Source organism: Glycine max, chromosome 8 (assembly GCF_000004515.6).
Source record: "Glycine max cultivar Williams 82 chromosome 8, Glycine_max_v4.0, whole genome shotgun sequence".
NCBI lineage: Eukaryota > Viridiplantae > Streptophyta > Magnoliopsida > Fabales > Fabaceae > Glycine > Glycine max.
Window position 1 is genome coordinate 33,525,738 of NC_038244.2, and position 18,147 is coordinate 33,543,884.

Consider the following 18,147-nt stretch of genomic DNA (forward strand, 5'->3'; position numbering starts at 1 on the left):
ACTTAACTAAGCAAACATATTGCTAGAGAAGAAATACAAAATAAAAAAATCAGGAACAAAATACAAAATCAGTAATTTTTTTGGAGATGAAAAAATATTAAGTCATAAAAATATGTTTCTTTAATATTATGAGTAGTTAAAAAAAACATATGATTTAGGACAAATTTAATGTTATTAAATAAACTAACTATTTTCTTCATCCTGATTAATTCATTAATCGTCTATTATAAAAAAGACTTTTCGGAGTATTAAATTATTAATTTATTTAAATTATAATTTTACAACTCCAAAGCCACAACTTATTATGCTAGTCTTTCTCGAAAAACATGTAAAAATATAATTACTTCCCTTTAACAATTGAGGTATGTCATTGCCTTGTCTTCTCCAACCTAGATCCAATCATCTTGAACTCAAATTTCTTGATTACCCTAGCAATGTCCCTCATTGTGGTGTCAATCACATAAGTAATTTTAGCTTGGGTGACTTGTGTTGAGGTTGCGAATATTTTACATGATTCTCTCCTTTTTGCTATGATTCCATGATAGTGAAAGTATTTCATCCTATCTTCAGTTTTGTAAGTCTTTCCTGCTAGATGTTGTGAAAAGTGCACTCCTGTTGCATACAAGCTGCGTGGTTGCACAGCATATTTTTTATTTCTACGAATGTTTGTGGTAGAATCTCTATATACAAGCTTTTCAAAACCCCATTTCCTGTCAAATTCACATCACAACATGTCAAACACCACATATTACACAAGCATAACTAAATAACATTATGGATAAATTTTGATAAATAATACTCATTCAATAAGAGCTTAAGATAAAAAGCTTATTCATTATAAGCTTAACCCTGAAAGATTGGTATGGTTAACTAAACACATTATTTAAGAAATTTTGTACAAGGTGATAATTGAATATGAGTTCTTTTGACAAATAGATCATTATCACACATGTGAACAAAAAATTAACTTTGGCTTAACTTAAAGAAATTATGGAAGAGTTTATCAAATCAAGATTTCAAATAATATCATGATTTTGATGACTTGAAAGAAATCTTTTTTGCTTTTATTGTTTTCTTTGTATCAAAAGTAGTTACAAAAGAAGTTACAAAAGTACTTATATTTACTTTCATGCACATGATATTTTATTTTTTATTGAACTAAATTTAAAACAATTATTAATAGTAAAACGTAACAATCATTGTTTTTTTTTCTTACCATGTAATAAATTTTGGCCCCCTATTATGTTTTTCTGGTTCCGACCCTAGTTTGATCCATTTCAGTTATCTCAATCTGCTATTCAGTTACGTAAAGAACAAAGATATTTAACTAAGCAACCAGCTACTTTAAATAGAAATTAGTTAGACTGTGGGACTGAAGCTATTTGGCTAAATCAATATTTTATGGGAAAAATGCATTTTAAGTTTTTCAATTTTCAGTTAAAATTGATATTAATCATTATACTTACAAAATAATAGTTTTGATCCTCGTATTTATATTTTTACAATTAATGAATTTCATCCATTTTTATGGAATTTAGGATACTAGAGTGAGTAGGTCCCTATGAGAAGGTCCTCCTCTCCTTCCTGGTTTCAACCTTTGAGGTGAGAAGTTATCAGAGTTTTGTTTCATATTTTCTTTCTTTTTGAACATGTAGTATCCAGAGATCGAAAAGCTTTCACTGGATGATGACTAACAAGAGTTGATTTTTGCAAAAAAGGCTATTGTGAAGGAAACAAGAAACCTTTCATTCTGTCTGGTTGGAAGGTTTCTCACAAATATGACAATATACACTCTCATCATCAAAGAGAGGATGGCAGAAGTATGGCAGCCAAAGCAAGCAATTTCTATCACAAAAACAGGAAAATGAGTCTTTATCTTTCAATTTTACCATCAAAATGATATGTAGTATGTAATGAAAGATGGGCCTTGGTTTTTTTGGAAAATTTCTTCTCATTCTCAGCATCATTAAGGAAAGAGACCCAGTATTCTTCTAAAGTGTATTTCTGAGGAACAACCTACTTTTGTAGAAGGGTGTTCTATTATTGATAATGTTTTGGTGGCAATTGAAACTATTCAGCACAAGAAATGCAAATTAGAGGAAAATTTGATATTAGCAATGCCTTTGATAAAATCTATTGGAGATACATGATTTCTATTCTCTACAAGATGGGCTTTTGATGAAAAATGGATCTCTTGGATGCATATGTGTGTTGAATCTGTGGAGTATAATGTGATTGTGAATGGGGAGGACGTATGAACTTTTTTGCCAGGGAGAGGCTTGAGGCAAGATGACTCACTGTAACCTTACCTATTGATATTGTGTATGGAGGGACTCTAAAAAATATTAAAAAATTATGAGGGGAGAGGTGAGATTAATGGAGTGAAAGTGTGAAGAGGAGCTCCTCTCCTCACACACCTGTTTCTTGCTGGCGATTATTTTTTATTTTGTAGGGCATCTGAAGAAAAAGGTTGATAAAATTCATAATATTATTGGTATTTTTTAGGGCTTTTATGGTTTTGCAGTAAATTTCTAGAAGTCTTAGATTTTTCAATAGAAATAAACCTCAGCCTATAAAGGAGAACATATCACAAGCACTGGGATTCATAAAATGCATAGGGATTGGCAAATATCTTTGAATGCCATCCATGATTTGGAGAAAGAAGAAATAATTTTTCAACTATCTCAGGGACAAATCTGGAAAAGGATCCAACACTAGACAAGGAAACATCTATTTAAGGCTAGTAGGGAGATTCTCATCAAATCAGTTGCTCAAGCAATCCCATCATATTGCATGAGCACTTTTCTTCTCCCTTCCACCCTTCAAGAAGAGATCTAGAGAATGATGAATTCTTTTTAGTGGGGTTCAAACGGAAATGATAGTAAAGGCATAAATTGGCTCAGTTGGGATCAATTAATAATAATAAAGGAACTCGAATGCATGAGATTTAGATATCTTTATGCTTATAGTTTTGTTACGCTAGGGAAGCAAGATTGGAATTTTATGTCTGACCTTGATGCTATTGTTACACAAGTTTTCAAAACTAAATATTTTTCAAAGGTGGATTTTTGGGGTTCCAATGTATGACATAACCCAAATTATACATGGTGTAGCATCCACTTTTCACGGGTACTAGTCAAAGCAGGCATTAGATGGGATTGTGAGATGGAAATTCAATAAATATCTAGAATATAATGACCCTTGGATTTTCTCAGTTGAGAATTCATTTGTTCAAACTCTTCCACCACATGGGCTAAAAAATTTAACAGTTTGGCTCTTGATGGATGCCTCACTAACCTTGTGGAATCACTGTTGATAGTTGATTAGATGATGGTTGATAGTTGATAGTTTTAGAAAATTGTTTTAGAAAGAAGACTATGTCATTAATTTCTTGGATGATCAATTACAACATACCAATTGCCTATTTATAGGCTCAAGTCACCAACCTCTCAATGGTGGTGAATGTTTCTACATTACTTTAGGTCTTTCTAGAGTTTTCATGATAGATTAGTATCATGATAGTTCTAGATTCTTCTATCTTATACATACACTTATAGTTCTAGATTTTTCTACCATATTCATACACATTATAGTTCTAGATTGTTCTACCATATTCATACACACTATATTTAAGAATATTCTAGAAATTTGTAGCAATTTCAACACTCCTCCTTGATGCAAATTTCTGTGACTCCGAGCATAGCTCGTAATTCTTCAAATCTTGGTCTCGGCAACGCCTTCATGAATATGTCTGCAATTTGATCTTCTGTTTTGCAGTAGTCGAGTTTGATCTTTTTAGTTGCTTCAGCTTCTCTGATAAAGTGATACTTGATTGCTATGTGTTTTGTTCTGCTGTGATGAACTGGATTATTCGCCATTGCAATTGCTGATTTGTTGTCGCAGTTGATTTTAGTAGGCTTATCTTGTTTTTCTCCCATGTCTTCAAGTATCCTACAAAGCCATATAGCTTGACTCGTTGCTTTAGCGGTTGCTACGTACTCTGCTTCTGCTGTTCATTGTGCTACTGTAGCTTGCTTCTTCGACGCCCAAGAGAACATTCCCGATCCTAGTGAGAAAGCATAGTCAGAGGTACTCTTCATGTCATCTGCCGAACCTACCCAATCACTGTCGATGTAGCCAAGTAATTCTGAGTTGGTTTCGGTAGTATACCATATACCAAACTCTTTTGTTCCTTGTAGATACCTCAAAATTCTTTTTCTTGATCCAAAGTGTATTTGACTTGGGCTTTGCATGAATCTTGATACAAGACTTGCAGCATACATTATGTCAGGTCGTGTAGCTGTCAAATATAGGAGGCTTCCAATTAGACTTCAGTTTTTGGATGCATCAGCTTCTGATGCTCCGTCATTCTTCTGTAGTTTCTCATTTGTTATGAGTGGAGTAGCAACAGGTTTGCAACCATACATCTTGAATTTCTTAAGTAAGCCTTCTGTGTATTTCTTTTGCGATATGAATATCCCTTCATTTCTCTGACTTACCTCTATGCCGAGGAAGTAACTCATCAAACCAAGGTCGGTCATCTCAAAGGTCTTCAACATGTCTTCTTTAAACTCCATCATCATCTTAGTATTAATTCCCGTGTAGATAAGATCATCTACATATAGAGAGAGTAAGAGAGTGTACTGACCTTGAAACTTGATGTAAAGTGTAGGCTCACTCTTGCTCCTCCTGAATCCTCGATCCATGAAATACTGATCGATTCAACTATACCATGCTCGAGGTGCTTGCTTCAAACCGTAGAGTGTTTTTCTTAGTCTTAACACTTTGCTTTCTTTGCCTTCAGACACGAATCCTTATGGCTGCTCCACATAGATCTCTTCTTCAAGTACGCCGTTAAGGAAGGTAGATTTAACATCTAGTTAATGGATACTCCATCCTTTTTGTGACGCAAGAACTATTAGAGCTCTTATGGTATCAAGGCGAGCTACTGGTGCAAATGTCTCATTGTAGTCAATTCCGGGTTGCTATGAGTAACCCTTAGCTACTAGCCTCGCCTTGTGTTTATGTATGGTTCCATCAAGGTTGAGCTTCGTCTTATAGACCCACTTAACCCCAATGATATCTTTTCCATGGGGACGATTTACTAACTCCCATGTGTTGTTTTTCTCGATCATCTGTATCTCTTCTTCCATTGCCTTGACCCATACTTCCTGCTTTGACGCTTCTTCAAAGCTTCCAGGTTCAAGTATGGCCAAGTTACAGGTTTCATATATGTCCACCAAAGATCTTACTCGTCTTGGAGTAGACTCTGGTGATGATAGTTCTTGATCTTGTTGTTGTGGTGGAGGTGAAGGTGGTTCACCTCGGTCTTCTTCCTCAGCTTCTTCTTGAGGTAGTTAAGCGGGTATAAGAACGTTCTTCTCCAATTTTTCTTCATCCCAATTCCAAGAAGCGTACTCATCAACTTCAACATCTTGACTGATGACGAGTTTCTTAGTTTGCAAGTTGTAAACATGGTAGCCCTTAGAGATATTGTTATACCCAAGGAAGATACCTCGTATAGTCTTGTCTTCAAGCTTGTGCCTCCTCACGTCTGGAATATGAATGTAGCATATAGATCCAAAGACCCTTAGGTGCTTTGTTGATGGCTTCTTCTCGTTCCAAGCTTCAATTGGAGTCTTGTCTTTTACAGACTTAGTTGGACATCTGTTGAGTATGTAAACAACATTGTAGACTGCTTCAGCCCAAAATGTGTTAGGTAGTCCCTTCTCCTTGAGCATTCATCTAGCCATTTCCATAACTGTGCGATTCTTTCTCTCGGACACTTCATTTTGTTGAGGAGAATATGCGACTGTAAGTTGTCGCTCAATGCCTTCATCCTCACAAAATCTTTCAAACTCACGAGAGATGTACTCTTTGTCGTGATCACTTCTTAGTACTTTTATTCGTTTTCCACTTTGATTTTCAACAAGGGCCTTGAACTTTTTGAATACTCCAAAGACTTCTGATTTTTCTTTTAAAAAATATACCCATGTCATTCTAGAGAAGTCATCAATGAAGAGTATGAAGTACCTGTTGTTCTCATGTGATGGCGTCCTCATTGGTCCACAGACGTCTGTATGTATCAACTCCAATAGATCTTTCGCTCTCCATGCTCCGCTTGTTGAGAAAGGAAATCGGTGTTGCTTACCAAGGAGACATCCTTCACACCCTTCATTGTTCTCCTTTATGCTTGGAAGATATCTCATCATGTTCTTCTCATGTAACAACTTCAAGGCATGTGTGTTGAAGTGGCCAAATCTTCAATGCCATAGCCATGAATCATCAACTTGTACCTTCATGGCAATGTTTGTTGCATATTTTAAATTTAGAAGGAATCTTCTATTGCTCTTATTCATCTTTACTTGGGCTATCTCAGACCTTTTATTTTTGTTGTCTAAGATTTTGCATACACCTCCTTCAAAGTGAAGTGTGTAGCCTCTCTCCATCATTTGGCCAATGTGATTGCTACATCCACTATTCAAGTACCACCTTCCTCCCTTTTCTTTTATTGAGTCTTGAGTGGCATAGAACATACATTGTTCTTGATCATGCTCCTCTGCGATATTGGCTTGATGCCTATTTTTGTTGCGACAATTTTTCTCTACGTGCCCAAACTTCTTGCTATGGTTGCATTGTGGCATATTACGAAACCAACAATTTTTCTCTGTGTGGCCTTGCCTTTTGCATATATTGCATGGAGGATTTTTATCTGTTTTGTTCTTAAGGAAATTCCTAGAACCTTCTCTTCTTCTGGAAGTTTCTCCATAATTTTTCTTTCCTCCATTTTCTTTGTTTTGTGGCTGAAATTTAAACTTTGACTGGAAGGCATTTTCAAGTGTATCTTCTTTATGCCTATACAGTCTTTGCTCATATGCTTCAAGAGAGCCCACAAGTTTTGTCTCTGATAGAGTGGACAGATCATTGGTTTCCTCAATCGTTGTCACGATTGGGTCAAACTTTTGGGGCATAATAATTAGAATTTTCTCTACAATTTTCTTGTCAAGAATATATTTCCCAAAAGCTCTCATTTGATTAACTATTTCTTTAACTTTAGAATAGTAATCTTTAACTATCTCAGACTCCTTCATCTTCAATAGTTCAAAATCTCTTCTTAGAGATTGAAGTTTAACAGCACGTACCTTAACACTTCCTTGAAACTCCTCCTGCAATGTGTTCCACGCTTCTTTGGCAGTCTTAGCTCCCATAATTCTTGGGAAAATTGGATCAGTCACCGCTTGTTGCAAGGTAAACAACGCCTTTAAATTTTTCTGTTTATTTTTCTTCAACTCTTTTTCTTGAGATGCATTAAGAGCTGAAGTATCCACGGGAACGGTGAAGTCTTCTTCTACTATGTCCCTTAAATCTTGAGATGAAAAATATGTTTTCATTTTAATATGCCAGAAATCATAATTTTCACTATTGAAGATAGGGACAGAAATAGTTAATGATTGAGTAATGTTATGCATAGCTTAGAAAAAATATTATTGTAGTGGGTTAATAGTACAAAGGAAATTTTTGAAGTAGTTGGGAGGATTTTGGAATGGTAGGTAGGTAATATAACTACGCCCAATGTATGACCGAACATAACTCTGATACCACTGTTGATAGTTGATTAGATGATGGTTGATAGTTGATAGTTTTAGAAAAATGCTTTAGAAAGAAGGCTATGTCATTGATTTCTTGGATGATCAATTACAACATACCAATTGCCTATTTATAGGCTCAAGTCACCAACCTCTCAATGGTGGTGAATGTTTCTACATTACTTTAGGTCTTTCTAGAGTTTTCATGATAGATTAGTATCATAATAGTTCTAGATTCTTCTATCTTATATATACACTTATAGTTCTAGATTGTTCTATCATATTCATACACATTATAGTTCTAGATTGTTCTACCATATTCATACACACTATATTTAAGAATATTCTAGAAATTTGTAGCAATTTCAACAATCACTCTTACATCCATGAAATTTTCTTGCCAAGTGACGTGAACAACATCCTATCAATGCCCATTTGTCTTCCAAACACCAAAGATTTTATTACCCGGAAGCTTAGTAAGAATGGTGAGTTTTCTTTGAAATATGCCTACTATCATATAATGGAGAAGATGACAAACAATGATGATCTGCATGTTGGTGGATAATGGAAGAGACTACGGCAGCTGCATGTTCCACACAAAATGAAACTTTTCCTTTGGAGATTAGCTTGAAATGTACTCTCAACCAGATGGCGTCTCTCATCCAAAGGAGTTAGCTTCCCTTTAGCATGTCCTTTCTATGAGAATAGCTTGGAAAATGAATGGCATACATTTGTGGACAGCCCCCCACGCGAGACCATTATCCCATAGCATGGAGGACATAGAGGCACTCATATTCCATATACTGGGAACTTTAGCCAGGTCAACATTGATAAGTTTGTGGCTTTATTTTGGTGTATTTGAAGGCAAAGTAATAAAAAGTTGTTGGAAGGTAAACAAAATACCAACGAAGCTTTCAGTTCATCTCGCTCTTCAACATCTATCTGATTGGAAGCAAATTTGTGGTAAAATCCCCTCCCTAAGAGTACATCAATCTCTCATCACCAACAATTCCAAAAATAACACATGGATACCACCATCTACCCCTTATATGAAGTGCAATATTGACACAACGCTATTCAAGAGCACCAACTCTTTTGGCATCTCAGCTTGTATGAGGGACTCTAATGGTGTTTATATTGCTGCAAGAACTCAAAGTTATCAAGGAGACCCCACACCCCAAGAGGTGGAGGCAGTGGCTCTCCTCACAGCTCTTCTACCAATATTTGTTTTGCACTTAAATAATATCATTGTAGAGATGGATTGCAATTAAATCAATCGTTGATGGAGTCCACAACAAGAACTTTTCGAATAATGAAGTTGGAGATACTCTTAGATGTTGCACTCATATTCAAAATACCCTAGTCAACTATAATACACAGTTAGTTCGTAGACTAGCTAATCTTGTTGCTCATTGCTTAGCATGGGCATCTAGATCTTTTGCTAGTCCACATGTGTTTTTTTAAGTCCGGATTGTATTGATTCTCTTATTTTATATGAAATAACATAAGTTTGTTTCCTTTAAAAAAATAAAGGATAATAGGGTGAGTAAGGAATAATTCACTAATTATAAAAAAAAAAATGCAAGGAACAAAACTATTGTTTGCAATAGATGAAAAAAAAAATCAACAAAAATTGAGGTACCTTATAATCATGTTTTACCTGATTCAAACAAAATGAAAAGATAGTATTCTGAATCGAGGCATGAATAAATATACCTGCAAGTTTTGCCATAATCCTCATAGAGGCAAATCTTGTTGTTCATAGGCATCATATTAAAGATGAACTGGTCGTATTTCGAAAGCGAGTCAACCACAGTCTTGATGGTATTGTTAGGTGGCACATAAATGTACTCATCAACATCAAAAAAGAACATCCACTTGGCCATGAACTTGTATCTATGCAGACAATCATTCACCACCATGAACTGGTTATGAAGATACCCATCAAACCTTTCTTGGTCCCTAATATCTTGCAAGGTCACAAACCCTAGTTCCATCCATGGCTTCAGCACCTCTAGCACCTCCTCATGCACCCCACCAGCATCATAAATCACAAAATGTGACCTTGGGCCAAACAACCACACATGGTAAGTGATCCACTCCCTTACCCTTTGAGGGCTCAAGTCCCCATACAGAGGAGAGCCACAATAGAAATAGTCATACTTAGGCTCTGATACAAAGAGTGAAACATCTAAAGTATTTGGTGCTTCTTGGAGAACCTCTATCCTATCAGTGAGATTGAAGTTGGTGTCACCAGCTCCTGAGGTGGAGGCATAGAGCACCAACTTGCCACCGTTGTTGTCACCTATCATGCATATATATAATATGAGTATTAAATACACTATGTATTTGATATCTGATACAACAATACAATTACTCTATGTATTGTGTTCTTTATTGATAGTGATACATAATTCTCTTAGACTTTAATGCTTTCAAATCACTTATAATAAGTTAATGATTATTAACAAGGATAAAATTATTACATTAGTAAATTTTTTTTAAAAAAAAACACTCAATAAACTTACTTATTTTTATTGGTCTATATAATTCTATTACCGGTATCTTATATTAATTAAGAATTAACGGATGATAAGATATTGTACAAAAAGAAGAGTTTTTATTTTTTATTTTCATCAAAAATGATTTTATATTTCTATAATATATATGTTATATTAGATTTTCATAACCTTTTTTATGGGTTTGAGTACTTCACAGATACATAAACGATAAAGTATAAAAGAAATACGAATATGTGAAGCAAATAAAAGTATCAGTGTGTTTTAGGTTCTCACCATTGATGATGGTGTGGTTGAAGGTACAGTTGACAACCACAGCAGTGTAGACATGATCATAGCCCCAAATGTCGGGGATTATCTTGTAGCCCATTGTAATGATGGGTTTTGGAGAAGAGAAAGGGATCCACTCACACTCGTAGGTGGGTTTTCCATAGACATGGAGAGGCTTAGAAGAAAGACCAACGATGGCGAAGGTATTGGTTCCTCCTCGGTATGCTCCCATGGTAATGAAGTTGTAGGCCGCAGAGCCGTAAGGGATGAAGGCACGCTTGATGGTGCCATTGGGAAGGAGTTGGGTTGAAGAGGGTGTAGAAAGTGGTGTATTGGATGAGGAAGATGGTGAGAGTGTAGAATGTGATGTAAAGGGTGGTGGGGGTTGTTGGGATACACTTGAGATGCACAAGTGGAGATTAGAGGGTGAGATATTGGTGAAACGTAAAGGGATGAACTGAAGGAGAGTTGCAACACTGCAAAGGAGGAGTAGAGTTGCGAGAAGAAGCTTCAATTCTGTAGCGTTATGTACATGCTTTCTCTCAAACTTGCTCTCTCTTTTCATGAGAGGGGGAAGATGGGGTTCTGGATCAGGGAAAGTTTTGTTCTGTTTTGTGTTGTGTTGTTTCTTTTTTGTATACATTGTTGGTTCTTTTGGATGTAGGGGGTGTGTCTTGTCTTATTATCAAACTCTTGCTTGCAAGGTTTAGGACCAGAGTTGGGAAGTTCGGATTGAGAGAGAATCTGATTTCTTTTTATCTTTTTCTGGAGATTGAGAAACTTTTTTGTTATCATTAAATACTGAGAATCTGATTTGGTTTAGGAAAGAATATGATTAATTTTAATTAGGATTTCAAAGAATTTTAAAGAAGTTATTTTAGTAAAAAATTTGTAGTATTAAATCAAAACTTTTAAATGATAGAAATAAATCTTATAGTATTCAATCAAAATTATATGATTTTTAAGGAGTGTAATAAAATTTGGTAATATTTAATTATTAAAAATTTTCATTAATAAAAAGTTTCTAATATTCAAAAGTATATAAATTTGTATCATTATTTAGGATGAATTTTGATGAGTTTCACTTGATTTTTTTTTAATAGGATGTATTAATATCACACTCAACAAATAATCTCACTTAAATCCTTGAGATTTTCCTAAATTCTTTATTTATTTATTTTTTTTGCCAATTTCTCTTATTTCTTCATTGAAGACGATGTAGACATTTATGTGTAACACTTTATAGCTTTTGCACAAAGAACATTATTCTAATGATTTTGAATTAAATCAATAGACAAAATCTTAATCTTAAATTAAAACACAATTTTGAACCTATTATTTAAATCCAAGAACAAGAATGAGAATATATTAATGCATGAGGACTAATATTGTAGGACATAAAATTAGAATCAATTAGTGATTAAAAAATTAACAAATATTATAATTACATGGAAGGAAAGAGGAACATACTTTAACTTTTGTAAAATTCCAATGCATGAAATTGGATGGATGGGGTCGTGTGACATTGAGGAAAAGATGCAATCACAAGCCACAAAAGTAATGCATCAGAGGAAGATTAGAGACTTTATGTTTGATCATGCTTTATTATAATTTTAAATGCAAATCATATAGCAGCAAAAGTTATTATGTACTGATAGTGGCCCCAACTTGCTTGAGTCTTCTTTATTAATAAAAATTTCTCTCTCACCTTTTCAAGAAAAAATTGAAACAATTATATTGATTTTACCTTTTTATCTAAATCTTATCATTTCTTTATTATTTTTTAATTGACTCACAATTTTGAATTTTTTAAAAAATTTAACGAGTTATTTTTTAAAATTTTATAAATCTATAAAATTCTTGCAAATCTTATAAATTCTTATGATACGAATCTATTAAAAATATAAATTAAATTACAAAATTTTAATTATAAATTTCATTTTAAAAAATCTAATAAGTCATATGATTTAGGTAGTCTATTAAAATCCACAAGACAAGACTTTCTTTTATGTAAAAAGTGTTTAAAATCCTAATCCAATACACCCTAAGTATGCATAAAAGAAAATAAAAGATAATATCAAGGATTGATTGGGATATATATTTTAATTTAGACTGCTAACCTATTGGTTATTTCCTTTGCATGGGTTTTATTTTTTTTGTCCCCCCATGTTTTATTCCTTGTATTCAATTTCAATAAAGGATAAAATATATTTTTAGTCTCTCAACTAAATGTTGATTGGTTTTGGTCCTCAAACTATTTTTTTGTTTGACTTTTGATCCATGCAGTCAAGTTGCTCTGTTAAATGATGACCTGACAAATGAATTTTGACATTTTTTTTCTAGCAGTCAAGAAACAACCATAAATTCCTTGTTGAATACGCTTAAAATTGTTGAACCATTTTCTGGTGGTTAATAGCCCTAATAATTTTCTTCCTTAATATTTACTATATTTATATCCCAAATCTTCCATAAAAAGATTAAAATCCTCCAACGCAAAAAAGCATGTCATCATCACTTTACTTGTAATTCCTTGTGAGCAAGTAATTTGCTAAGCATTTCAACCCACCCAATAAACCTCATGTTACTATAATGCAAGGAATGCTACAAATTACACAATCTTAAGCGATGGACTGCCAAAAAGTAGATGCATCTTATGGTATAGGGAGTATCAATTAATTCCTTTAAGTTATCCTCAACTCTACAGTCTCATACTTGTACAACCTCTGGATCCCTTTCTTTCAGGTGTGATTCATTGGGGTGTTACACAAGTCACTAACAACAATGTCAATTTCTTGTTGTGCTTCATAAATAATGGACAAGTAAGCATTGTCTAATTGTAGAAAAAAAACAAAAGTATTGAATTATTGTATCCATAGAGACTATGTGCAACACAAAGGAAATCAACAAACAATTTTATACACATTCACTACAGCGAGTTGTCAATTCAATGTGGCAACTCGCTATGGCAAATGGGCTAAGTTTCAATTTTTAGAAAACAAAGTTTCGTTGTAGCAAGTCGTTAATTCGCTATGGAGAAACTAAACTATTTTTTGTCAAAATTTTGGTGTGAAAATGAAATAAGACAGAAAAAAGTGTTGCTGAGATGAAATTCATAGAATTCTTCATATGAAACTCATTTCTAATCAATCCCCTAGTTCAATACAACCAAGATCCAAAGTACAATGACTAGTCCTAATCCCTTAGTGATTAATCCTTGAGTTCCAAGCCAAATCCCTAATTCCTTAGGTGATTTAGACCTAGAAACTCATAGCTAGCTTAGTGAATATCTATGAATGCAAGTATGATTCATTCCTGACATCAAAGTTTTGCACAATTTCAATTCAAATCTAGGATTTCAACTTGTTTCCACACAATTCAAATTCCTAAAAGTTGCATTGATTACTAAGCACATAACTGAAATGGATCATATTAACTACGAGAATTGATCAGAAAAACATAGATTACATACTTGAATTCTATTTTCATCACTCAACAATTGTGAAATTTATGGATCCAAATAGAACCTCAAAAGAACAACTATGGAGGAAAAGAGAAAGAGATAAGGGAGAAAAGAGAGAGTAGTGAGAGAATTCAAGATTTTACTTCTAAGAGTTCAAAAATGAACCAAGAGTATTTACAAAGGATGTTATAAGTGTAACGCTCCTTTTTGTAACTTTATTTCCCGAGTAATAAAATAACGAATTTACTTAATTTGTAGAAATAGTATTTAGAGATTGGTTTCAAATACTACAATTTAGCATAATCCTTATTTTTAAAAACATGTTATGATAAGGAGAACGTAGTTCAAAATAAAAGTTGAAACTATATATACAAAAATTATCTTTCTTTCCTTTCTCATTTTGTTGTACTCATAAAAAATCATCCTAAAAAACATAACATGCATTTAATTAACTGCAGTAATAAAAATGCACATGTCACTTTTTGAATAAACATCACAATAACATAAATACTGGTAAAGGTACGGTGTCTCGAAATATCGTAAAGTTACCACCTACAGACTAAGGATATAAAGTACAAGTATATCAAAAGGTGGAATAGATAACCACAATACAAATACCATATCTAAGCTACGCTCCCTTGATGTACATCAAGAAAGCCAAAACCTAGATAGAGTAGTTAACTATCCCTAGACTATCCCGGCTACAAAAGTAAACACCACTACTAATCCTATCCCAAGAAGTCCCATAAAAAGACCCCTAGGAGGATTCCATACGAGTGTCCTCCTCAAGATCCTCTTCGGGATCCTCCTCAGGCTCCAACTCCAACTCCATAGCGTCCTCCATGTCATCATCAATCACAGGTGGGGATTGTGCAACCAAAGGAATCAGACTCAAAGTGGATGATGCCTCCCTAGGGACAACAACATTGAAAGGCATCACCTCAACATCAGTATTAGGATGAACAAAATCCTAAGAGAACACATTTGCAATGAGATCACTCTAAGTGAAAACAACCGTGAAAAGAACACGTGTTATGACTAGAAACTACATTCCTACCCCACAAAACCTAATAAACAATTAAAAATCTCAAAAATTACAATGGAAAGGGTCCAAGGTTAGACCAATGATATTTCCATATAAAAGAACAATAATACCTTCAGGTGAAGGGATTAACATAACCGCAACAATAGCTCCAATAGCTCAAGTTGAACCACTTTCAAAAGTGGTGCGTCAAAGCTTTACAACAAGAGAAATTGGGAACAACCTTCACAACGAATGTGGGAGCAGCAACACAAGGGGGTCACATTGCATAAGAGGGGGTTCACCGATGCAAAGGTTAGGCTAAAGAAACGGAGGGAGCAACCATAGGAGAAAGGTGGTCGCGCAAGGGTTCAAGAGAGTTCCAATTTAGGTCTTTTTTGAACTGCAAGTGTTTTCCTTCTTTTTTATTTTTTTCATTTTTTAATTTAACATTTTATTTCATTAAAAAAATAAAATATAATAAATTTTTATTTCACTAAAATCAAAACGTAGCTTTGTTACCTCTTTCAAAAATAACAAGAGATCATTAATGGTCCAATGCCTTAATAGTTCATTAATGGTTCATGCACAGAGAAAAGAGGGGAAAATTGGGACCAACTCTTAGCAAGCAAGGAAGGAGCATCTGTCAACTGGTTCCCTCGTTGGAAAGAAGGAAGAACTGGGCTTCTTAGTTCGTGCGGAGGATTTCCGAATGTTCCCTTAATGGGGACAAGGGGTTGCATCAGTTACAATCCCGTTCTTGCTATAAGGCAACTTGGTTACCCTATGAGAGGGGCACCACTAGAGGAAGAGCTCTCGCCTATTATTGCACGAGGTTTCAATAAGACCAACATGGAGGCACATCAGAAGGTCCGCAAGGCATGGGAGGTGGTGCAAAAGAAGGACAAAGAACTCAGAGGCAGTAACAATGGGCCCATCGGTGGCTACTGTAAGTGGTTGAAAGCCCATGTGCAAGGTTTGGATTGGCTCCCGAGTTTGAGAACCGCTAAAGAGGAAGAAGTTGAGGCACCGGAGGAAGACGAAGAGGTGCATGCCCTTAGGGCAGAACTCGAGCAAGCCCAAACAGTCAAAGAAAGGTTCAAATCAGCAGCTCTTAAGATCCGAAAGGAGAATGCCGAACTGAGAGATGTAAACACAGCTACCTCAAGAGCCCTTGAACAAGAAACCAAGAGGGCTCGCAAGGAAGAGCATGGCCGTGACAAATTTCATGGAGCTTTGTAGGGCAGCAACAGTGAGCTCAAGCTTCGAAGGGAAAAGAGAGACCAATCGCGAGCACATAGCATGGTCTTGAAAGAGGAGTTAGCTGCTTGCTCAAGGTCCAAAAGAAACTTGTCTCAGCGTTTATGCGAGACAGAGACCAACATGTTAGCCATCGTCAGCAAGTACCAAGAAGAGCTAAATCTAGCCACGGCCCACGAGCACAAAGTGGTGGACAAGTATGCCCAAGTGTACGCGGAAAAGGAGGCTAGAGGAAGGGTGATCGACTCGTTACATCAAGAGGCAAAAATGTGGATGGACCGATTTGCTCTTACCTTAAACGAGAGTCAAGAACTTCCCCGATTGTTAGCCAAGGCCAAAGCGATGGCGGACACCTACTTCGCCCCCGAGGAGATCCACGGACTTCTCAGCTATTGTTAGCATATGATAGATTTAATGGCCCATATAATTAGAAACCGCTAGGAAGTTTGTACTATCACTCAGATCTTGACTAGTTATAACTTTCTGAATAAAATGAGTTTATCCCATGTTTTTTTTATTCCAAAGATCAGTGCGAATCAAATCACTCTCGCATTTTATCTCTAGCATGCATTCATTTTTCTTTACCTACTCCTCATGTTTGGTTTTTTAGGAAAAACACCATAACTAAACGCGCCCCAAGGTATCCCTATCGCACCATATCCAAATCTAGAACGATGGGTGATCAAGAGGAGACACGGGAATAGATGAAAGTCGACATGTTGGTTTTGAAAGAACAAATGGCTTCCATGATGGAGGCCATGTTAGGAATGCGACAACTCATGGAGAATAACGTGGCCACCGCTGCCGCTATTAGTTCGGCTGCCGAAGCAGACCCAACTCTCCCAGCTACCGCGCACTATCCTCTCCCAAACGTGGTAGGACGAGAAAGGAGCACACTAGGGCACACTAGCAACCCCCATTTGGGATACAACCGGGTGGCTCACACTTACGGATTACCACCTAATTACACGCCACCAGTCATGCGTGATGACACGGGTCATGTCCCTTCTCCCATCCTTGAAAGGGGAGCCTCCTTGATAGCCCGACGAGGTTCACGAGGATCATCGAGAGTATGCCCAAGGGGATGTTGATTTCTACCCCCCAGTCCCCGTCAAGGGGCCAGCGCCCAACACATTGCCTCAACACAATCTCACAGCACAGCCAATATTCTTGTCCACAGAAGGACCACCCTCGGCAGCGGAAGAAAGAAGGAAACTCGATCTCATTGAGGAGAGATTGAGAGCTGTTGAAGGCTTTGGTGACTATCCAAAGTTTAATATCTTGCAAAAAAGGATAAAAGCAATTTAACCAACGTTTAGTTCTCAAAGAACTACGTAGGTCTGATTTCCTTATCAAAAATTGAGGAATACGTAGGAGCAAGGGAAACACCCTTGTCGACCACAAAAAGATAAAAAATATAAAAGGCATAAAAAGACATAAGAACGTAAAAAAGGGAAGATAACACAAATTGAAGTCATGTTTGCACATTTGATTAAAGGCTGTCGTCCCTTGTGACGGACGTGTGGGGTGCTAATACCTTCCCCGTGCATAAATACAACTCCCGTACCTTTCACTTAAAGTTCGTAGACTACGTCTTTTCTATTTTTTCTGTCGTTTTCCTCAAATAAACGTTGGTGGCGACTCCACGCGTATTCCTTTCTTGGAAGACGCTCCGGTGAGTCTCGCGTCGCCCTCCCGCCAAAGGATAGGTTGTGACAGTATCCATCTGTTCAATCGTGGCTTGGAATCAGCTTTGTACAACAAATATTTAATTGATGCATGATCAGTGTAAATCACTATCTTTGATCCCACCATATAAGATCGAAATTTCTCAAGTGCATAAACAATTGTCGGCAATTCTTTCTCAGTGGTGGCATAGTTAATCTGAGCATCATTCAAAACTTTGCTAGCATAATAGATGGTATGAAACATTCTGCCCTTCCGCTGCCCCAGCACAACACCTACTACGTAATCACTAGCATCACGCATCAATTCAAACTCTTGTCCCCAGTCTGGTGTTGTAATCACAGA

At 35.9% G+C, this 18,147-nt stretch overlaps 1 protein-coding gene across 1 annotated transcript; it reads right to left on the bottom strand.

Moving 5' to 3' along the window:
- Positions 1 to 367: 367 nt before the first annotated feature.
- LOC100795928 (galactan beta-1,4-galactosyltransferase GALS3) lies at positions 368 to 11,018 on the bottom strand. Its single transcript, XM_014778480.3, has 3 exons — positions 10,382 to 11,018; positions 9,303 to 9,891; positions 368 to 710 (listed from the first exon to the last, which is right to left on the bottom strand). Exons 1-3 carry the CDS (start codon positions 11,016 to 11,018, stop codon positions 368 to 370), a joined length of 1,569 nt encoding a protein of 522 aa, XP_014633966.3.
- Between the last annotated feature and the right edge of the window lie 7,129 nt (positions 11,019 to 18,147).